The 25,456-nt window shown below is 37.0% G+C and overlaps 1 protein-coding gene across 2 annotated transcripts in view; it reads left to right on the plus strand.

Annotated features, from left to right (window-relative positions):
• The window catches only part of LOC108760070 (POU domain protein 2), a 144,701-nt gene that overhangs the window by 105,873 nt on the left and 13,372 nt on the right, over positions 1–25,456 (plus strand). For both annotated transcript variants that reach the window (XM_018505850.1, XM_018505852.1), the window contains exon 4: positions 6,236–6,292. In XM_018505850.1, the coding sequence (XP_018361352.1) occupies positions 6,236–6,292 (57 nt within the window). The remainder of the gene's footprint in view (positions 1–6,235; positions 6,293–25,456) is intronic.

The following is a 25,456-nucleotide window of genomic DNA, read 5'->3' on the forward strand; positions in this document are numbered from 1 at the left end:
ATTGGAAAAAGTCTCGGCTCGCGTACACGAACTTCCTTCCCCTTCGTCCTCTCTCCCTTTCTCCCACTCTCACCCCTTTTTTTCTACGACGTTTCTCAGCTGGTTTCTTTTCTCTTCCGCCCGGAAAGTTTCGAATTTAAAGTCCCACCTAACCCGCGGATTTTTCCGGTACGCGCGTAAAACCTGTTCTCGTGGTTCTTTCGACGTGTGTGTCTGCGTGTGTACGTCTGTGTAGGATATTATGGAAGTTGATAGTTATGTAATCGTGTTTTTGCGAACTGCTGCGCAAGGCCTTTTCGAGCGATAGGCATTTCTGAGGTTTTTCTCCTTTCTTCCGACAATGTAAATACTTTAATATCCGCGAAACTCGAAGTTTTCCAATCACAGCCTATTTCCATGTCAATGCATACTTCCGTATTAAAAATATTTTAATTCTATACACTGTTAAATTTTATAGGGTCAAATGAACTCGATGTGAGTCGCCACTGCTCCTACTCAATAATATCGTTATTTTTAACTAAAATAATGATTATATTTGGCACTATACAATATCAATTTAACATTATATAATGTCAAATTTAATTATTATTTTAGTAAAAATATTTGTCGTTTGATTTTCTTCTCCAATAACAACGTTGAATTGAAGATTTTGACGTCAAGCAGGTATGGTCACCGTATAGTCGCCCAATCAGCTTCCGGCGCGAGTGTTTCGCCGCGATTTCTCATCACTATTCACGCGCATTGCAGGACGGCGTATGATTTTCCGTAGTAGCTGGGTATATGGGCATCAGCCGTGGCGGTTGGTCGGTCGACCAGAACGTGGTTTCCATATCGGTTATCGGCGTCGGGGTGGCGGTGCATACATATCGTCTGAGCGCGGGTTCTCAAAAATTGATGAGAAGGCTGGATCGCCGCCACGCGAAAACTAGATGTATCCAGGTGCCGCATCTTGTATTCATGGCAGTTCGCGTGGCGAAGTAAAGGCGAGCAGAACCGATGAACCGAGGAAAAAAAATGGAAAATCAAGTATCGCTACACAGGCAGATCATCGTAAGGACACTGCGAAAAATCGAGTCACTAACACAACGTGGCATTCTGCGCACGAAGATGATTCCTGGCAATCCTTCTTCATCGCTCTGCGCGCATATAACGATATAACAACGCAGTACAAGAATACACTTATAATAATTTACACGAGTTTCGTGTGAACTTAGGCCAATTAAAAGAATGTAAAAAAAAATACATTTGTTCAGAGCATTTTGAATAATATTGTGTACATCGAAAGAAAGAGTCTGACTGTAGCTACCAAATGTTGAATGGAATAATTTCAACTAAATGTTTAGATAATATAACCAAACCATAGTAAACTTTTAACTTTACAAACGTTAGCAATACCGTTTGGTAATACTTACTAAATATTTGTAAAGATAAAATTATGGTTATATTATCTGAACATTTGATTGTGGAATTATTTTATTTAACATTTGGTAGTTATAACCAAACTCTTTTTTTTTTCAGTGTACTTCGAATGTAACGACAGAATTTTATATTGATGTAAATTATTCTTATTTTATACATGAAAAAAGATTTGTTTGGACTTTGATCCGGACATCTATATGCTATTGACGATATGAATCATCAATCGAAAAAACGAATTTTTTAATCTCATACGCATCATCATTGCATTACTATTTATTGTATGACACATTAAAATCTTATGAGTTTACTTAATATAAGTACGTTACGTACATGACTTTATACTAAAAATTTCAAATATTTATAAATTAACACAAGTCTTTCCTCTGTAAGAATGTTACGTAAAGTACAAACATTACGATGTTACGAATCAATCAAAAATTTCAATAACGCATTGTTGCTACCATCGCATGGATATTTAAAGCATACGTGGTAGGGTATACTTGAACTTTAAACCTCAAATCTTTTAAATGACTTATTAATCCAGTGTACACAGTTGCCTAATTGAAATAAAATTTTATTTTGTAAATTCTTTTAAGATTCTTCTAAGACTCTTATTCCGTTTTATTTTAAAGATCGATATATCGGTTACAATATATGGCCATACGTGACGAGATTGGCGTAGTCGTGGCATAGCGTCCCTGTCGGAAAGCCGCATCCATTAAAGCGAGGGGCTGGAGTGTGGTTAAACTACCGCAAAGCACCGAAATGTCAGCATTAATATTGCAACCGTCTCTTGCAACCGCCTGCTGGCGGTCGCTTCTATGCTTATTATACTTATTGTATCGTGCTATCGAGCTTAAATATTAAAATCTCGTTTCCGTCCATGGCACGAATACCTACATGGATGCGCAGGATTGATCGAATTTTATGAATTAATCGATTAACCGAAGACATGGAATTTTATATTGAGTAATTATTCAACTTCCACGAAGTTGTATCGAAATGATCTGGAAGTTTCGAAATGATTTTTAACCTACGTACAACTTTCTCAAATCTTAATTCAATAAGTGTATGCTTGAATTTTTATTAATAAGCAAGCTCGGCATTTTCGCATCGCTCATTGTTTATTAAAGTCCACGCGGTCTAACTGATTGCGATAAAGGAAAAGGAAGAGATCGATCCATGCAATCGATAACCGGCCTTTGGCGAAACGAGATTGTAATCGCGAGATAATAGCGGTCTCGACACGCTTCCGTCTTCGTGGTCGTATGTCGAGCGCTTGACGAGAGCACCTGTCCGCGGTATTCAAGTTATCGGCACAGGTGTCACGTGTACATATACGTTAAATGGGGCTGCTGATGGGTGTGCGCTTCATACAGGAAGGTATATAAGCCTGCCCTTTATGAATACCAAGATGTATCCGGGACGGTAGCCGCAAACACGCGATTCCGGCTGGCGCGGACGTGTCGAATTAATAAGTGAAAAAGTGAGGTCCGACAACGCCGTGACGTACTTCAGAATTGATGTCTGGAAATCTCGGCCGACGACGCAAATAGTTGAGTGAATTGACTGCTTCGAACAAACAGAGAATAAAAGAGAGGAAAATGTTTTATTCGTATTCTAGAGCGAATTTTCTGAGTTATGTGTAAGGATGCAAGATTAATAATAAGAACTTTATAATTATGCGAAAGGTGAAACATGAGAGTGTTAATGTTAATAAGAATATGTATATTTATTGAAAAAAAATGTTCTGGTTGGACTAACAAAAGAACCGAACAAGAATGGCATTTTAGTGAGACCGAATGAAATTTCTGGTTATGATAACCTGTCCTCATCAAAATACTATTCTTGTTGAGCTCTTTTGTTGATTTAATTAGAACATTTTCCTGAGTGTGTTAGAATAATGCGTTGAGCGCCTACTATATTTCTTCATATTTCTGATGCCGTGTGAGAAAGATTGCACTGAGAAAAATTTCTGTTGGAAAATGGACGAACCAAAAAACTGATCATGTAATATCAATAAAAATTCTGATTATCTCAACTAGAATTATAATAGATTCAATCAGAGAGAAAATTCCGATTTGTCCATTTTTAACCAGAATTCCTATATTAATTTAATCAGATTCTTTTTTTAATGAGAGTTGAAGCAAGAATTTATCAGTTATCATTTGACACTCAATGTTTCATGAAGATTTCGCTGAGACTGATTTTACAAGGTAAAATTACTGATTAATAAATAATATGAACGCGTAATTTTTATTTTACGGTATGACAGGAAACAGAGAAGGAAAGAGAAAGCGACAGTGGGGTTATAGTCATTCGCGTGATATGTGCAACGGGGCAAAAAGTGCATGTGCAAACCGTAACTTCTTTACGGCCCTCCGGAGAGTCGTCGAACGACGAAGGTGCATCGTATTTATCCGCGTTCATTCCTATTTAAAGGAATGGGTGGGCGTCCTTTCGACAGCCGGTATTTCATTTTGATAAATCGTCGCGCTCGCTGATGTCTACCATTAAACAAGAATTTTGTGAGGCTTCTGTATAAAGGAGTTACATGGAAAAAAATGATTTTGCAGAAAGATCTGAACATTTAGCTAGATATAGATCTGAAAATAATTCTGTTTGACCATCAAAATAATTGCATAATACTTCAAGCACTGTTTCTCATGCTTGAATTAAATTCAAGCAATGAAAAACAATGCTACAAGAAGTTTTTACATTCTAGTAATTACTCAGTTTGAGTTACTACGTAACTATTTTGATGGTCCAACAAAATTATTTTCAGATCTGTATCTAACTAAATTTTTAAACATTTCAGCAAATTCGTTCTTTCCATATACGCGAAAAGACTGTCTTGATAAATATTAAAATATGTTGAAAAATCTATATATATGTTTTTTTTTATTTTTATGCACTGAAAAAGTTTTGAAAATTAATGCACATAACTACGATTGATAGAATTAAACGCGCGTTGTCGCTCGTGAAAAAGGATCTTGTCATCGATGTTCTCTAATATCGGTCGAACAATCGATCGTACCCCGCTACTGATGAATTATGCATCGCATCTTCCCTCACGATTCTTTTTTTTCTACAAAACTATAAGAAAGATTGCCTCAGGCATTATTACATGCGTGCATAAGAGAGAAGAGCTCGAGCTCTGGCTTATAAGGCCGCTCTTTATATTTAATGTAAACGCGTACTAGTTTCTAGGAGTCCTTCGCTCGATAATAAAAACGGTCTCGTTAAGAAACATTGTTTAGTTTTATTATAGCGACCTGGATAACTTAAATGAAACATATTATAGGTCGCCGATCAAGCAGATATTGGTGGAATATATAAACACAATTTGAAATGGAGCATAGGAAATATTTTATCTAATTGTCACATTAATACGCGCATCTTGAATTAAGGACGGAGGAAAAACTAAATGCATATTACCGATCAATATTAAATTCATTATATGAATAATTCACTGATCTTTCAATATGTATGATGATATATACGAAATGCGAGAGTCAAGACTGTGAAATCTTTCCTATCCCTTTTACTTCTACGTACTACCGTATGTAGTCGTTACTCCCGTTACTATTTTCCACGTATAGTGATCGCGTATATCCGCCCATATTTGTGGCGGGTTATCCGGTGAGAGCATGTATTGAAATGTCGTCGTTGCGGGCAAATAAGACGGAGAAAAGGAAAGGTGGGATTATCTGAATACAGTCGTTTCAGGGGTGAGTTGCGACCCCCTAGGGGGTAGTAGGTGGTCGCCCCTGGGGTCTGCCGGACCCCCACGAACTCGTCCCTCTCGCCGTGTGACGTACGGTGGTCATCCTCGCGCCGAATTACCACCATCTTCCCTTTCTCGTCCTCCTTGAAAAAGGGTCTGTCAAATAGATTATTTGAATATCGATCGATCGCATTTACGGCAGGATAACGGCGAGCCGCCCTATTTTCGAGAAATTGCGATCGGCATGGCGCGCGATTCCCCACTATGCGTCATGATCGCTTGGGTTTTAGCATAATTCGGCCCGCAACCTGATTGATAAATGCGATGTACTCTGATACTATCTGGACCATTCAGTTCTCTTGATCTCTCGATTTTAATCAAGGCAGATGTGGGTTTCCATCGAATAGAATAGAACTGTATGTGACATAACACATTTGTCAGACATTGAGGAATATTGAGAAACACTCAATTGCAATTGTTGTAAAATTCTTTAATATGATTGATTTATACATTTATGTATCATTTTTATTATGTACACATTTATTGGTTCCATTAAGGAAATAAATGCAAGAATGAAATCATATTAAAGAATCTAAATGCAATCATTGTTTAATAATTAACAGACATAATTTAACGTAAAAATAGTCTAACATTTACATAATTTAGATATTAGTTCTATTTGAAGTTTAATCTTATTAATTTTATTAAAACAACAATATGAACGTCATAACAAATATTATTTGAATATGTGTAACAATACCGAGGATTATTTCTCTTGTATTATATTTATATTTCTTGCTAGTCTTTCATAATTTTAATAAAATTAATGAAGACGATAAGGCTGCAGGTTGCAAATATAAATCAATGTCTTCGTCATCGTTTCTTCACTGATGAAGAAGCGTGCTATTATCCCCAAAGGAGTAGGTTATAAGTAACCTTAATGTAATTAAAATAAAACTACAATGCTTGCCGATTCGATCAAAGCAAAAAGTACTCGCGCATGTATCTCTTACGGAAAACGAATGATTTTCCCGATTGGCTTATAGTATGGCGTCACTAACGAGGGCTTGGTTGCGCTTTTTGTTTCAGGTAGCGACGCGCTCGGCCGAATCGATAAGGAGCCAACCTCGCCGGAATCCATACAAGGTGAGTTTGCAGAGTTGCATCGTATATTCTTGATACGATTAACGTACGATGCTGGTTAATCTTCGTTTACGGTAGACATAAATTTCGTGCAGAAATAATACGGCGATAGAATGATACGTGCAAAAAAAGAACGCCTCGTCATGATAATGAACCCGCACTGCCAGTTTTTTAATGTACTTTTATCTGAGACACTACCGTAATCAACAATGTCACTTGAGTTGTCAATCTTAATCAGATTTTATTTTTATAAAACCTTGTTTAGATCTGTTTACGTAATTTTTACTCGTACAGTGAAATCTGAAACTTATAGATGTGAAAAAAATAAACTTTTGAAAGGTATAAAAATATATTATATAATATAGTAATATTTGATAGAATAAAGTGATACAATTTCGAATATAATATAATTTTGAACGAAATAAAATTTGAAGTTTTTGAAGTTTAAGTTTCATTTTTCCTATTTAGTGATTTCAGTGCCTTCTATATAATGAGAACAAGGTTACCAAACTTAAACTTTGTATTTGGATTCAAATTTTATTTTATTCAGAATTGTACCATGTTTGAAATTGTACATTTTACTCTAATATATTTGTAATATTTATAACAATAAGATAAAAAATGTTTATAAAATAAGATATAGATGAGCGATTTTAAATATAAAATTCAGTCATGAAGCGAATATTATTGGCACAGTTCAATTTCTGCATCTATAAAAGGTCCTCCATGTCGGAGACGTCAGCTAATTTTTTTCCACGTAAAATATGTCATAAAACCAATTACGTTCGGCAGATGCCGCTTACACGCAGCAGTTTATCATTTGCCTCGAGGAATTCTTCCGTGCCGTATAACTGGCCTTTTAACTTTGGAGAACCATCCGTGTGCATCCATTAGATTTTTCGTTAGGATCATAAAAGAATGACTAAAATATTAAAAAATCCTTTGCGGACGGTTCGACTGAATCGTCGATGATCTTCAGAAAAATTTAGTCCCTTTTCGGGACCCTTTTACGATTTTGACGAGGCGGAACGACTTAGACGAATTCGAAGTGCTAAAATTGCAAATGGCAACTTGACTCACGCGACACCTATTAAACATAACAAAAAGGGAAGCGCGTGTGCAAATTTTTAGCGTTATATTATCATATCGTGGGAAAGTTTCGGTTAGAGCTGCGTGACCATTGTCAGCAAATTGAAATTAGAGGAAACCAATTGGGAATATTATATATTCTGTAATTTGTCTGTAGATTCCATAGTACCGAAAATTTATATATAACTATTTATCAATTATAGCAAATTTATTTCATGTTTATAATTTTTTATAATTAGACATATATTCTATCATAAAGCTGACATTCACGTAAGCATGGAAATATTAGAGCATAGTATAATAAATACACTGTTATAATCTAACAGACGACCTTTAGTCCTTTAGATTCTTGCGTGTTTAGCAAAACAAACTTTTATATAACAGACCTAATAAGGAGAATCGTTAATTCCATGAACGTGCGTTTCGAGAACGACGGGACAAACTCGAAGGGTGTCACGCGTCACGAGATCTGACATAGCGTGTATCGTTCTTCGCAGAAAGCGCGATAATGAGGGAGATGACAGAACGTAATGGATGCCGCCAAACGACTGCATCTGCAAAACTAAGAAACTTATTTGACGTGCGTAATAACGCAATCCTGCGAACATGCTTATAATAGTTATAATTATCGGTACATAGTGGCCATGCGACATCTTTTTTATAGCTTTAATATTAATCTGTTATTACATTTAAAAATAATATTGACAGAAGTATTACGTATTGTTCTTAACATTAATGTTGTATTTTATATAAATATTACAATTGTAATATTGTACAGTAAGACCAATTAACACATTGTTGACCGGACGTTTTACACAAACGTCTATGGCCGACTATTTTTTTTTATAAAATTTCGTTTATAATGTACAAAATATCAGAAAGAAGCAAACTACGACAAAAAATGAAGACTAAACATAATCATTAATTTTATAATGGAACATTAAGATCTCCCGGTACTCATAGTCTGTTCTTATATTTAAGATCGCTTTAAGTACAGTCTTAAGGTGTCATAAATCAATTCAAACAGAACCGTATTGACATCTCTTTAAGGTCTTGAAATAAGAACAGATTAATAATAATTTTTCAAATTAATAATAATGAATAATAATTTTAAACTCTAATAACCTTGCACATTGATTTAAACCAGGTTCGTTCAAAATTTAGAGAGCTAAACACTTCCATTTCTCCATTGTCTCGTTAAGCGAGAGACATATAGAAAACAAAAAAGATAAAACAGGCAGTCATTTGACAAAGAGAGCTCTAGCATATATTTTTGTTTTTCTTTTGTTTCGCTCGACGACAGAGAGAGGGAAACGTTCAGTTTCTCATGTTTGGACAGGTCTGATTTAATATACATATATGTTTCTTTAGAAAGAACAGCTCACACCAGTAAACTTGTTTCAGTTTTGAGTGAACGGTTTTAACGTTCAGACACAACAAAACTCTTAACTGATACGTCTACGTTCAATAATGTATTAATTGTGTAATTAATTATGTAATTGAGATAAGCGAAGTATACGACTGTCATCAAAGAAAAAAACATGGTACGGGTTAAAGCTGTACCTCGACGATGGAACATCGAGCTATCCTCTCAAGGTAAAATAAAACGGACGAATGGACAGAAACTAACAGAGGTGTAGAGCTAGCTGACAAAAAATCCGCGGTTGGACCGGCCTCTCGGAAATGCCGAACCGGTCGTAAACAGAAGGGCTCGCGCCCCTTCGCGAACGGTGCTCCTCGTACAAGTATCACAACGAAAGGAGCGGACCAAGTTGGAGCCAAGAAAGAAAGAAAAAGAAACGATTGGTAAATAGAAGCGAGGTACGAGGGGCGAGAACGGGATCCGATAGGACCTGACTGGTGGTAGCGAGCGGGATGGGGTGAAGGACACCGTCGCCGACCTGTGTTTTACTTTATAGCATTTAGTCCGTTGTTTGTCTTATTGCTATTAGCCTCCGTCAATTAGTAATTGCATTTTTAATGTCGATTCTGTGAATCGGGTCCACCGGCCCGACGCGGTGAGCAGCACGGGGGCCCCAACCTTGGTGGTTCGCGAGCGGACCCGGGCGAATGGCTTAGTGGGGAGAAATCGTGCTCTTTCCTTGTGTCGGTCGGTAGGCACCGGACGCTGCTGTCAGGAGGGGGGCATGTCATTAGGAGTCATTAATATCGCGGACCTCTGTAATTTGACACACTTCCGATCGCCTAGCGCCACCGCCACCACCACCGCCACCACCCGCTTCATTTTTCTCCTCTGCCTCCACGTCTTCCGAACACATTTCGCGACCATTCGCCCGCGGCCGCCTCATCGGCTTCTCCTTGTCTTCCTTTTTGCACTTCCCTGCGAATCACCATGTCAGGAGCGATGAAACTGCCGTCGAAACGTCGTATACTCCGCGGCATGTTATTCGTGTCATTTCGCGTGATAGTCAGGGGTTCTCACGAAAGAAATAATCGCATGTTTGTCTCAGATTTTGTCGAATTTCGGAGAGATGTCGCGAGAGTTTAAAATATATGTACACGGAAAGAACAGTTTTACTGAAGTACCTAAAAGTTTAGCAAAATACAAATTTGAAAATGATTTTATTGGACCATCAAAATTATGTGGAACGCTTAAACATATACTGCAAAAAGTTTTAGCATTCTAGCAATCAGTTTAAGGGTCCTACATAATTATTCTAAATCAAATTATACTTCAGATACTTATATCTAGTTAAATTTTCAGATACTTCAACAAAGCTATTCTTTCCGAATTTAGAACATAATTTTTAGAGTATAATTAATATGTAATATATTGTAATATTTAAATCTAATTATTGATAAAACTAAATTTATAATGACAATATTTTAATTACGCTATTAAGAATTTTTCAATAACTAAATGAACGATACATTAACATTAATTAATATTAATTAATCTAAAAAATAGTTTGTCGCTTGTTGCATGCTTAATTATCGATGTTAGATCGTTTATGCGCTTATATTATACTTGAGGCGCAATTACCTCTTATTAAGTCGTCAAAGCGAATCGAGACTTAGTGCTCGAAGCCGATACGTGTCCGATTATGAAATCGTACTCGAGCGGATGCAACCGCTTGGTAATGCAGCCGCGATTAATATGATCCGCGGATGCTAATCGAGATTCTAATCGTTTATTCTCGCATCGTACCCGCACACCTGTTCAACCGATATGGCTAGACCAGGGATTCTTTTAACGTAGACTTCTCCGAGATCTTTCGAGCAGTCACGTTACTCATCATACTTTCTAATGTGCTAGTACAAGCTTTTTATTTTCATAACAAAATGATGTCAGCTGCCATTAATTACAAGTAAAAAAAAATCATAAATGTCACTTTGAACTATGAAATCAAAGAGAGAGCAAATAGTCACAATACTTATTTTATTCGATTTGTTATTTGTGAATGGTCTAACAATGTTGCTTTTTTGTGAATGGTAAAAGAAAAACGTTGGATTTTTCATTTCCTAAATATTCTTTTATGCTATAATTTTTTCAATAGCATCTTAAACCTTATGAAAATACTGATATATATATCTTAATTAAAGCACGTTAAATATTAACAGTCGTTTCTTACAAATAATTTAACATTACTGTCGTCGTTTTTATATTCTGTTAGTAATTGTAAGAGTGATCAATCGAAGCGCATCGCTAGCTTCACATTTGAAGAATCGTCTTTGCGTTCGGGTCTCGAATCAAAGCAAACGACAAAAGTCGATGACGATGGAAATCCTGAAGAGCTGGACGAGGATCGATTTCGCTTGGTATGCAAACGATTCCTGCGATAAACTTGCCTGAAGACTGTTCACTCATGCGGACACGGACGATAGTACATCTTCTTGGTGACTTTGTTATTCAAATCGTTTGTCGGGCCAAGGCTCGACCGTGGAAATTCGCTTTTGAATGTTAAAATACTTTTCCGACTTCTACGAAGGAAGTCCTATTCTTCACACTTGGCCCAAAACCACCAATTGTCGCGTCAGTCACGCATTAACTTGTGAAAATTCAGTTGTTGCCTGCAACTTTTTCCATTTTCCTCTTTTGTTCTTTATTTACTTTGAAAATCATCAACATTTAACGAACTTATAATTACTTAGTGAAAAAGTAATAATTCTTATTAGTCCTATTGATTAATTTTTTTTATGTATAAGAGAGATTTTCTTATTAATATAAAATTAAATTATCAAAAATTTTCTTTTTAAAGTTTACGGCTATATTTTTATTTGCTATTAATATTGATTAGTGAATTAAGAAAATAAATTTGATGAATTGGAATGATAATTGCTAATAAGAATTCACTTCTTTGTTTAAAGAAAATTGTGGTTGATACTGAGAAGCTGTACTGATCTTTATAACTTGATCGAACTAGTTCACTTTGTTATTCGAATCGGAGGGATGAAACGAGAGTCTTCCTTTGAATATAAAGAAGCCCTTCTTTTCGAGCTTTTCAGGATTCATGCGTCACGATCGCAGCTAGACGGAGCAAATTCAAATTCCGCGATGGGATTTCTTGGGGATTTTCAGATTTTTATCGTTGGTATATCCACCGGTGAATGTCTTGCAAACGGAGTATGTTAATTCTGCTGGAATGCTGACTGCGGTGTTGACTTCTTTCTACTTGCTCACATTGTTTTTATGATTGAAAATGAACGAACCAGTAAAATTCCGATCATATCAATCAGAACTTCGGTTATCATAATTGGATATCTAGTTATCTCAGAATTAAAATAGATTTAATCAGAAAATTCTGATTCGCCCATTTTCAATTGGAAATTTTTCTCAGTGAAGATATTTGGCTCACGCGGCTTAGAAAATGTTGTCGTTTATTTTTATTACAAGTTCTGTACTTTATATTCTCGGAATTACAAATTGCAACTTCAATTAATTTTAATAGGCTGTTTTAAAAAATCTGGAATGTTATCGATATATAACGGAAAAATATCTTTAAAGTATTTTGCATAAAAATACGCGGCACGTTCGTGCGAGACGCCAGTTGTGATACCTGTATGCACCGTGAGAAGTCTAATCGCGTAAGTGGAAATGAAAACAAGTACAACGATCCTTTCTAAGAATGAAGGATCGTGGGCTGAAGATGTGAACGGAACCGCGGACGAAGAACCGAGAAGATTCGCGATTCCCCTTTCGCGAAGCGAACGGGCTCGACGAGATGTTTTCTCCCTCGGCCGGTGCGCATTTCTCACGAGTCGAGGACGACTTCCGTCCTCCGTTCTTGTTGCCTCCTAGAGAACGAGCAAACAGTCCGATTCGATCGCGGAGAGATTAATTCACTCGCCCACACTCCGAAAATTAAGTAAGTGCCGCGAAGAAGCAGCCGTGAGAAATTGTACAGTCGACAGAGAGGCGAGACGTTATTTATGAAAATAGCGTTGATCGACGGGTGGGTGTCGGCGCAATTGTCGTTACACGCGGCGCTAGAAAGGGAACCAAAGAAAGAGGCTAGCAATTAGCAATTTAACCAATAACTCTGCAATTGGTGATTCCATTAATGGGACGGCCGTTCCCACAGAAGACGCAGCGTTTTTCATTGTTTTTCTGGCGCGGGGCTGCTCCCCTTTCACGAAGCCATGTAATTGCCTCGTGAACGTATAATTATTGCATTAACGATTAATCTCTTTCTCCCGCAGTTACTCGATCATCGATAGGCCCTGCTCGGCGCTCGATTGATTTCGTGCGGTACACGATATGTAACTCTGAGGTTGAGTTTTGCATTTTTTTCGAACTATTCAGGTAGCTTTACGCATTTTCTCTTGCACACTCAGAGAGAAGTTTCTCCGATTAAAAAAAATTTAAGTCAAAGAAATTTGTGCATTGCTATATGGTTAAAGAAAAACTTCTTTGATTTGAATGTCATTTACGATACAATACAGTAAGAAATGTTGATAATATCTATGAATTACATACAGAAAAAATATGTTTAAATTTAAAAAATTGTTTTTCTTTTGTCGATTTTTTAAAAATTAGAATGAAATATCTGTGAGAAAAATAAAAATTATTACTTAATTTCAAGAACTGACAGTCAAATCAAAGAAACTTTTCTCTGGGTGTAGATATTGTTGTATTGTATCATAGATAATGCTCTAGCCGTAATTTATTTGACCTTCCACAAATATAACTATTTCTTAAACTAAGCTGCAAACAAGCAGTCGATCTTTATAAAAGGTTTCGTCTGTTCTAAAAAATGTTTACAAGGATAATTGCTTTGTTACAGTATTGTGATAATTCTTTCAATGTATTTCCTTTCTTTAAAAATGAAAGCTAAATTGCTTTTGGCTTACAGGTTAAAATTTATTCTGAATTTCTTGGTTAAAAAGGAAGAGTCCTAAAAGAAGAGCGTAAAATTTGCTTCGATATTATTTTTTTTTAGGCACAAATGAAAGAAGAATGAAAAGAATGCAAATGTAAAAAATTTTACAATTCAACTTACAATTTAAAAGTGAAAGTGGAATACAATGAAGAAAGAATGAAAATTCTAAAATACTTTTTTAATCTGTCTTAAGGGTTTTAATCTTCTTTGGTTTTGGGTAGCTCTGATCCTCTTTTCGAGGTTCACTCAGTGCAGTTTTCTTCAAGATGTGGTAAAACAAATATAAAAATTGGAATGCAATGCACCGGCCACCTCGAACCGGGCAGGTGTAGCAAAAAGAGATGATGCAATAAAAATGAAAATGGAAGGCAACCCTTTAGACACTGGACGCCTGCAACCACGACGCTTCAACGCCGTTCGGACGCGCGCCCAGACGAATGAAGGGTATTAATGATAATGTGATACAATTGCACAGTCGAAGCCGGCCACACTTTTCAAAAATATAATTGAACTGATGTAACACTCGAAGCGAGTCCGAGTGCATCCACGCGACTTTAAGAGTCTCAATGACTGAAACAGAATCTAAATTAGTTATGCTGTAGGCATAACATAGAAAATGTCATACTCTTTGGAAAGTCGTGTCTCTGTTGTTTGTGGCAGCAGGCAAGAGAGACAATTAAAACAGTCGAAAGCTACGCGTGACTACAGAAAATAAACCGTTAATAAATTCATGCTGCGCCAGTGGGCGGACAAATTGACTGCCGATAGCGCGCAGGCTGTATCCCACACGGTCGATTATACATTAATTAAACAATCAATATTTATTAAGCTTATTATTGGACATGATCGCGCAAGCCCGAGCATTAATTCGATTGTGCGTCCGCGCAGTGAGGTCAGGCGTATTTCGTTTAATAGGCGCCGTATTGTTCATAACGACGCAATAAATATGGACACGGGCAAATGAAGACGATAAATTATCGAACGCCCCCGCTGTCAGCACCGGGTGTCTCCCGTTTGTCTTTCTAGCCTTTCTACTTGGTTCTCTCAATTATCGCAGATGTTAAAATAAAATTTGTTCTTAAAAAATATAAATTTTGTTTGCTGTGAAGTATTATTTGATTATTATCGCTGTTACTATATTCTTGCGAAATTGAAATTTATAGGATCTAGAAGTAGAAAAGCAAATTTATTTGAGCATAATATCAAAACACATTCAAGTAAAATAATATGATTTTATAATATTCAAATGTTCATTAAACAATTTTGTTCTATTTGCAAAGATTTTTGTTAAATTTATAAAATAATGGATCGTAAAAAATAAATACGGTGAAATTGAGACTCCCTACAAAATACAGGAAGTAACAACTTAACTACTGGATGACCATTTAAACGCGGTTTCAACCCCTCGATACAATCTACGATTCTCAACCCCAGCCTTGCTTCCGCCTTTCCTTCCTTACCGCTTATTATAATCAATTAGCGCCATGTTATCTACCAGCACGCAATTGTACAGATTGTCGATACGTATACACCCGCTGTCGAGGGGTGCAACCCTCGTAGTTTTTTATATACGCCATACATTCGCGGGGGTGGGCCTGCAACAGGCTGATGAGTAGCGAGATCTTTTTAGGATCCCTGTTTTTTACTTGTCTTCCTTTTTTATACGTGATGCGATGTATGTTAGCATGCTTGTAAAACGCACTATGTGTACATTTCTTTAGATTAAATTGAGCATCGCGGGTATTATATATTCGAACGTAGACATAAATTGTATAGTCTTTAATCATCTGCAACAAATGCAACGTCATTTATTGCAGACGATATTGTACTGTTCTTAAAAGCAGGTTGAAGATTTTAATACGATATGGAGGGTGGAGAGAAGTCATAAATTACTTTGTACTCTTGATATTTTTGTAACCTTGTATTCACATGGGATCTTAGAGTAGTTTCTATCAATGCGGAATTAATGATATCAGGAATGATATTGTAAGAAAGACCAGCCTCTCCCTTTTCCCCCGAGGATAACGCAACGATGGACGGATTAAATTGCGTGAGAAATACGAGACGTGCGCGTTTATCTTAAGCATCGAATTGTATGAGTCAGCTGACACACGGGAACTCAGTCTGTGCAAGCTACGGTATGTACGATTCGTCGTCTGTAGGTTTCTCGTTTACTCGCGGTAAGGGTGTATGCACCAAACAGGAAAGAGTGCGTACAAGGGAGCAGGAAAAAGAAAGGTGAGAAAGAGACAAAGAGAGTGACGAAGGCAGCGCCTATCGCTCTTTCCGCGTCTTTCCTCGAAGATCTTTTACGCTTCTGCAGAAACCCGATAGCCCTGTCAGCCATTAAGCCAGAGTCGTGCCCGGTGAAAGGTTGGTAGGGAAGGCGAAGGGCGAGAACGGAGTCGGTAACAATCGGGGAGGAAAGAGAGAGGGAAGTTCTCTCTCTCCTAGCCAGCGCGTGGAGGAAAGGGGGTGGTAAAGTACAGAGGGGCTCCGGAAAAGGGAGAAAAAGGCACACCTCTGTGTGTGCAAGAGGCTGCCTTCTCTACGCAGAACCTCGCGATCGTCATCTCGGTAAGGATATAACGCGAGTGCGTTAACGTCGACACAGGTACTGCCGTGTAACCGTTAAAAGATATGGGTGCGATTTTCCCCTCGGACATTATCGAGCGATTTTTTAATCTATCGACAATCTTCGCCTATCGTCTCGTCCACGTTTCAAATATATAGTTATACAATTATAACAGTTCCTTGAAAAATAATATGAAATAATATCATGATAATAGAAAGAATATAAATTTGATAATTTACAATACTTATACATTGTTAAATATTAAAAGAGCAATGGTTACTTGATCTTCTGAGATGAAAATAATATTTTTTTACTTTGATGTGTGCCAAATGTAAATAAATTTGAGTAAATAATAAATTAAATCGAATTTAATTATTTTCTAGAGTTAAATTGTTTTAGTTAAATTAACAACATATTGAGTAAAGCAGTAATGAATCTATAGAAATGATTAAAAATAACTGAAATTGAATATAGAATGATTAAAAATAGCTCAAATTGGATATAATTGGACATTATAAATTTAATAGTGTAGCTCGTGGTAAAAAATAAACCAAAATAACATTGACGATGTCGCCAGATTTCAGTCCAATTCTGTTCGATTCTGTCAAATTCAATGCTATAATTGATATGGAAATAATTTCTATAAAATCGGAAACGAATCCTTAACTTTATCACGAACATATACGGAGAAATGAGGCTACAACAAGAACATTATAGCGTTTCAACAACTGGAACGTTGGTCGTTTAACCGAGAGAAACGGTCAATGAGACGATTCTATTGCCAAGTAATTGTCATTTCGTAGAGGAACAGCGGTCGCGTCTAGACGTCGGTAATTGTGGCAAAAGGACAAAGGACGATACGCGCAGGTAAACGTCACCGTTATATTCTTACCAAAATGATCATCTTCGAAGCAACCGAAGTCTGCGGTCGTCGTCATCAAAGTGGCGAGATCCCGGAATAATTAAATCTATTACGACCGCCTAATTCTGATCGCCGTAGGGACCAAAACTTATAATTAGTTTAATCGTTCAGCCAAGCGAGTTTCGCTAACAAAGAGATGACGAGTAAAAAAGTAATAAAAAGAGAGATTGTTATAAATATTCAAGATGGGAAGGAGAATGTATATCCGTCTGGGAAAAAATAGATACATATTCTCTCATTAGTCTATTGTACTAATGTTATATAAATTTCAGAGTTTATTATTTACATACATATAACTATATCGACCCCCATTGTACTAATTTATATCAAGAAACGGATTTATTCGCGAATGTAATGAAAACTTGAATGTAGGTTAATATTAATGGATTTACGATGTATTAGTCTCACAAAGCAATTTTCTCCGTTCTAATTTTTATTCCCAACGTTTCGGAGCGGAACTGTTTTAACAACAGGCGTAATTATACGTGATATACATTGGTATTCTTCAGCAACGGAGTGTGACAGATGAAAATAGACTTCAAGAAGTATAATCTTAAATCAATGATGATAAAGCACATTTTTCATGTTATACTATCACTCTCTCAGTTATTTCTAAAGGAAAGACTGACCTCTTGATACATTATTATTACTATTCTTAGGACACACGATGATTTTCCAGTCCTTTACCATACACGATGAGTTCGCAGAGTTGGTAAAAAAACATGTTTTAAACGTGTTTTAAACAGTTTAAAACATGCTTAATTGATGTTTTTAATATGTTTTAAATTTTTTTTTTATAGTACTGTTTAAAGCAGATTTGAAGCATTAAAAACATATTTAAGAAGAAACACAATATATGTTTTATTCTTAAAAAAAAAACATTAGTAAAGACTTTACCAACCCTGGTCATTCGTATCCTCTAGATTAAGATTTTTATCACTTTAACAAATATACCTACAAAAAATATTAAGTCATTTTTTTACATATACTTTAACTTTAGAAAGTATTTATAAGATGTGTATTTTTAATAAAGTTATACATAAATGTTACAACTAATTACTTGATGCTCCTAGTTTTTTTTTTTTTTTAAGAAAAAAATGTGCAGGACATGAATGATCCAATTTGTTTGTTGAACAAATGTTTATACTAAAGATATAGATATCACTCGTTCAAAACTGTGTCTACTCTCACGCAAAGTTGCATTAAACTCGATCAAGTGAGGAGTAATTCTAACAAATGGCACTGTCTTTTATTTTGAAAAAACTGGCGCTGTTTTCAGGAAAGACGCAGAGTGTGCGCGGCCACGTCGACGTGAGCAACGATCGGCATGAGATTATTAAAGAGAAACTTCTGCGGGAGCTTGATAAGCTTGGGGTATTTCACACTCGGACAGACCTCGTATCGCGCGGGGTGTTAATGTAGCGTTATTTAACTCGGTTAGATGGTCTCCCCTCGACTGGACGGCCGCCCGTCTCGCGGAGAACCCCTGGAAAAATCCGGGGGTGCTCGTCGTCCCGTGAAAACACCGCGGGGCGGTGACACGCATAAAATAGCCAGCTATTCCGCTTAAAGCACGTCAGGTGGTAGGTGATCACGCGTTGAAAGTTGCTCTTCGTTCATCGTTCGTTTACCGCAGTTTACATATAAATAGGGGTTGTGGGAAATTCATATAATTTTGTTGAATTTGGACGTTGACGTTATAAGTACATAAATAATTAATTATTCTATTATATATATATATTCTTTATATTTTTTATTTATCTATATATATTATTTATATATACGTAGTGCAATAAAATTATGTGAATGTTATAAGAAAATAAACATTACTTAACACTAGAACCGCGGTTGTGTCATTTTTGAACCATCTGATTGTTCTTCTTTTGGAATTAATTTGTATTTGCACGTGGAGTTTTAAATTTTGTTGATTTTTTATAAATAATCATAATTAATTACAAGTAATTTTACTTTTATGCTGACAACTCTCTCGTAAAAAGCTAGATTTACTTTGAATCGCGATTGAATTAACTTAGACTCACAGTTCTAATATTAATTAATATAGATCAAATAAAGGTCATTTGTATATTAATTGAGTGATGTTCATTTTTTCTGAACATTCACCGCACTTTATTGCCACATCACGTACCAATATTAAATATATCAAATATTAGATAAAATTGCTTCTTGACATCGCTAAGATAATTTTTTCCCTGAACGTAATTTTATGTGAAAATGTAATGCATCGAACACGACTTATAAATTTACTATCTGGGGAGCATGGCGATCGGTGCCACTTTAAGGACGTCGATAAATTCTCATTCTCACAGAAGATGAATATCGATTCGGTAGGTAGCACGTGCCAAAAGGCAATATCTGGCGAATATGTTAAGGAAGTCGCATACATCGGGGTCAGTACAGCGTGAAAATAGAATGTAAAGTGCTCGCAGGCCTCCCCGCTTATGCTGACCGGCCGCGGGGCGGCCTTAGGCGCAATAGGGCGGTTTCCACAGGGGGTTGGTTTGACGTGTATGACGTGCCAGCCACGTGACCAGCCTGCCAAGTCGACAATCACTGCCCTGGACTACGCAGGGCGAATCTTAAATACGAGATATTCAAATAACCTCGACGTTGCCTATTCGCTTTTTTTTTTCCGAAGAACTGACGAAGGTTCGCTGTTCTCACGATTAATGATAATTTCGCGATCATGTAATAAAATTTACATCAAAATAGGATTGAAAGTAAAGTAACATAGAATATTGTAACTATATTCCGGAAAGAAAACTGCAATTTCCTACGCACTTAGTATTATTTATCACCCCAATCTTCAGCGATTTAAAATTCTATTGTCCAGCTCTTTGCCCTCGGAAAAGAGATCTAGAAATCAAATTTCGCCCAATACGCGGGAAAGTTGCTCGTAAGAGAGTGGGAGTGGTCAGCATGCAGGTCTACCGCACCATACATCACTGCCAGTCGAGCGACAAAGGGTGCCAATGCGAAATAGTGTCGAGGTATCGTCGCGAAACTTTCCCTCTTCGGTAAACGTTCTTCTTTATATGCATAGTTTCATTTCCTTATCGGAAATTTACAGCGAACTTATAGTGAAGGCGAATTTATAGTGAAGGCGAAACGATTTCCCGTTCACGTCTCACCACTATTTCTATGAGATTTCTAATTATGATTCGTTTTTACTTGCTATAAAAATTATAGTGCAATTTTATTTGTTAAACATTATCAAATGTATTCCTCTAAAGCTTTTGAAGTATTCATCAAATTCTCTTTTCTGAGTTACTTTTTTTTCTTAAATGCAAATTTAAATGCCTTTTTTTACAAATTTAGGATTGTAAAATTCTTAAATTATTTAAACTTTTAAAATTTTCAGTATTTAGATCAATTGCCGAAACATTCTATCTATCTGCATCCGAAGGACGGCTGCGTTTGATCGAGTAGCACGTGTCGAAGGGCCCGCACATTGCCTCTGTCTAACGGTATGGCCGCGTTGATGATGACGAGCGATGACGGCAGCAGCCTAACTGTTATCCGGTCGACTGTTTACCGATCCCCGCATCTGCCACGCGATCGGCTATTTCGTTTTCATCGCGCTGCAACCGCGGTTAATGGCGCCATGCGTCCGAGCATCTCTCGCTGCTTACCTGACCCTTAATTTGGGGTTTCGCCGGTATAAGCTCTGGGCAACAATGATCATCGAATTTCGTCGATCAATAGCTCCGAGCCCAAACTCACCGTGGCCTCCGAAAACAGACGGAATAAATTAAGTTCCATTCGCCCGCGCCGGCGGAATCCGTAATACCCATTTAGAGATTCGTTGCGCGCGTGATGTTGACAATTTTCTCACATAAATCGTATATGGTTGATTAGAAAATGGATCGAAATTTAATTCTAAAGGATCAGTCTTTTACGCGCCATGATAGAATCAGCTTTAATATCATCGTTGGCTTTATTTTTAACAAAAATTCGACAACTGTTTAGATAAATGAAATAAATGTTATGATAAAGATTTAAAAAACAAATATTAAAGAATAAATTGTATAAGGCTCAAATAGATTAAAAATCCAACTAAAATGTTACAAGAGCTAAAGTAAGTTATTCAACGCTATAATTTAATGCAAAATAATAAACAATAGATGTTAAAAAATAAATATAGTTTTAACCTATGGAGCACAGGAGCTTCCAACAAGATTGCTACGTTTGCAATATTACTGCAATATTGCTGGAATGTTGCTGCCATGTTACTGCAAACTTCTGTGTTATGGAAATATATCACTGAAAGAAAAGATTGGCTGCTACAGCAAATTAGATGGTTAAATATGGCACAGCATTTTTAATTGGCTGCAGCAGCCAAATTTGGTTGCGTTAGACAATCGAAATCCTATACTGATATTGCGGATAGGCTAACACAACTAAAAATTAGCTGCAGCAATCAAAAATTGGCTGTTGCAACCAATTAAAAATTCTATGCCATATTTTACCATCTAATTTGCTACAGCAGCCAATCTTTTCTTTCAGTGTACATAAGAATATAATCACGACATAAGATTACCCCGCATTTAATGCTTAAGAATCCTTTCGAGTACAGAAGTATCCGTACATCTTGTCGCTCCTTGTTCGGGACACATATGTGCGCGTGCGTAAAAAAGACACGGGAGAAAAGGGGGAGGAAGAGAGGAGGATGCGGCCACGTGCCTCCGGTAGCACGCGACCAACCTAACGGTTTTAGACTCACCCCACACACGCCGAGCTCGGAAACCAGTCCACCCCTTCTCTCGTCACCCTTGCCGAGCCGCCGGGCAATGCCGGTTCAAAACACGCCAGACGAAACACTGTTATTCTATTGGCCCTGGTATCTATCCCCCTATGGTACCCTCCCCTTTGATACGCTTCTCTCGTCGTCTACACTCTCGTCGCGGTAACTGCAGCGATTTTCGTCAACAACATCCGGACAATACTTATGCGACTCGTAGAGTTTCCCCGCTAGGAATCCTGGCAGATTCTCAATCATGATTTTTACACACGAAACTTGTCTGAGAAAATATTTTTGGGGCAATATACTGTGTAATCTCTTTTATGGTCATCTTTTACCTTTTGATAATTTATGAGATCTTAGAATATTTCATATAATCGGAGAATATTAGTTTGTCATATACTTGACACTGTTCCGTTCTTTATAAAGAATTCCTGAATCACAATACGTCACCTTTAGCCATATTTTTTTACATGAAACAGTCGTAAAGCCTCGCAGTGTTAAAATGCTTCAAGGTAACGATGTAGAAACCGATCGGATCTGATCTGTTATGTCGGACGTTTCCTCGCGGTAGTCTCGGGGTCCTGCTCTGAATGAAAATCGGGGCCCGGCCAAGCATAATCGAATGACGTAAGGCCCTAATAAAATCGTAAGTCGGTTGACAGGCGGTGCATATACCTCGGGAATAATACCCGGGGAATTTCCTCCCCCGTAACCCGGGCCGGGTTGCATTGTCGTTGCCTTACGTAAGAATGGCGACGAAGAAACGACGCGGAGGGCAGATGCTGCTTAGACATTCGGTCGCGTTGCTACACGACCGAGAAAGAAGAACGGTTGGGAGGAGAGGAACCCGGCTCTAATGCGATCTGCCATCTTAGAGGGGTGTGCGTCTTGCTGAGACGCGAGTAAATCGGGGAAAAAGGAACTCTATAACGATGAGAAACGTCTACTTGCCGTCGTCGCCCTTTCAGAAAATGTGCAAGTAATTGCGACATTTGCGATATACAGGCGGGAAAAAGTTGATATGATATCAGATATCGAACTTTGATAAGTTTTAAGTTATACTAAATGAGAAAATGCTATAATATAATTATAGTAGAAATATTTCGCATTAATTAAATTTGGAATCTTGTTTAAATTAATGCTGGGCATTGCACTGTAAATCCAAGTGTAATAAGTGCCTTCCTATATGTGTGTGATTTAGAATTTTCTATGTAAAAATAACATTATGAATGCTGTCCATTTAGTAATACAAGTCAGCAAATATTCTATTTTTCTTTAGCATTCAGTTAGCAGTATAGAACGAAGAGAGAACGAAACTTATTGTATTGTCTTATTAAATGGAAAACATCCTATATACTACACACTTAAATGTGTAAACCCATTTTTATTGCAGTACAGTGTGTTATTTTTACATGGAAAATTAAAACACACACACATATGAATGCACTTATTACACATTTAGAGCGTGATCTATTTTTAACCGATTATATTGAATTTTCCAATCTGAAAATAAATACCCTTTTTTTATCGATCGAAGAGAACTGACGTGCAATGGTGCGGCAAACTTGGCATTAATGCATAAAAGTTCACGTCAACTCGATCCTGACAGTAAAAGTTCTACAAATCATGATTCCAGTATGCCGTAAATTAATTCTTAAGAAATCATTCGCCATCACGAACATTGAAACAAGTGGTTATACCAATTATTATGATAGTTCTTAGATTGGTGAAAACAATGAATCCAAGAGTATGTGAAAAACTTGATAATTTTTAGAGCCAAGAAAGGTCGCTTCTGCAAAATAACATTATTTTTCATTTGATAAAGATAATCGTTTACAATTAAAAAGAAATAAAAATCATAATCGAATTTGTGTATGATTTTATCGCATCAATAAGTCTTGGAAAAATCGCGAAAGGTTATGAAGAAAACTGATCGATTATAAGACCACCAAGGAGCAAGAAGAAACAATACAAAGAAGTGAAAGGGCAGGAAATCAAGTAAATCGCCGACGAGATGATCGCAAATTCGCGGGTGGATCGGCAATGTAAAAGAGAGGGCGAGGGGGATTAAACGGAGAGAGAATGCGGGACGCAACCGCGAAATCGGACCGAGCCGTGAAAATAACGATTTCTCTTTTGTGACGCGTTCCGTATACGTTAAAGCGAGAAGGGCCGGCTTCAGTAGGAGGGATTCATCATCGGGCCCGCGTGACTCGCCGATATTTTTCCCGGGACGCGGCTCGAAGAATCGATATTTTATGTAGATCGCGCGGAAAGAGCAGCACGCCCTCATCGTCGGTGGCTATTCTCGCCCTGGCGAACAAAAACACTTTGAATCAGAGAACGAGCGGAAGAACGAGAATGAAGGAAATAGAAGAAAAAGGGACGAAGAGAATCTCTGGAAGGGAAGATGAACAGAGAGAGAGAGAGAGAGAGAGAGAGAGAGAGAGAGAGAGAGAGAGAGAGAGAGAGAGAGAGAGAGAGAGAGAGAGAAGAGAGAGAAGAGATTGCCGTTTAGGAAGGGATTCTGGTTGCACGGTGCTGTGGCCAGAATTCATCCAGAAAATGGAACTTTTTCATGGCGATTCCTCGCTCGCGAACGGAGAAAGCGTCTGTCGCTATTCATCGGCCGAATCCGCCAATTTAGATGGGAATGTATACGCTACTATTCGGTAAAATCGAAACATGATAGAATCGATCCAGGTCGCTTGACTCTAATATCAGATTTGTGATAAATGATTCTCGAATTCATTGATTAAATATGTATTAAGAACTTGCACAATTTGGAAAAAGAAATTAATGCAATTCATAAAAGCAAAGTTGTGATTCTGGCATGTTGGTAAGAAGTAGTAATAACATTTAAAATTATTAATAAGTGTTGCAGTTATAATTACATTAACGTTAATTAATAATAATTGAGTTAAAAGTCATGTCAACTGAATCTAGAATTTATCAAGATTCTGATTTTACCAAATGTTACTTACATGATTTTACACGTTCGTTCGGACTTTGACTTCGACGAATTAGTTCTGGGAAACTTTTGTTGTATTCTGATGTATGCAATATTCATGAGAAGCGGTATATAATTCAGACGTTGGTTTATATGGATCTCAGAGAACACTGCTCACATTGTGTTACTTCGTATTGTGTGTATTTCTTGTATTATAATTTAGATTAACTAGGAAATGTTCATGTTAAAACACGTAACAGGACGAAAGACTTCTGGTAGAAATTATCTTCATTAGAGTATATTCGCAACGTTTAATTTCACGAACGAATACGATGTTTGCATTTAATTAATTCAAAATACCACATATATTTATAAAATCATATAAATTTCTAAACTTATTTGTATCAATATACAAAGAACATCCTATTTAAATTAATAATAAATTAATCCCAATATGTTCTCGAATTTATGATTTTTTCGGTCTGACTTTCCGATTCAATAAACAGAAGATCATCACTAGGAAATTAA

The sequence above is a fragment of the Trachymyrmex cornetzi genome, unplaced genomic scaffold, assembly GCF_001594075.2.
Source record: "Trachymyrmex cornetzi isolate Tcor2-1 unplaced genomic scaffold, Tcor1.1 scaffold217, whole genome shotgun sequence".
Classification (NCBI taxonomy): Eukaryota; Metazoa; Arthropoda; class Insecta; order Hymenoptera; family Formicidae; genus Trachymyrmex; species Trachymyrmex cornetzi.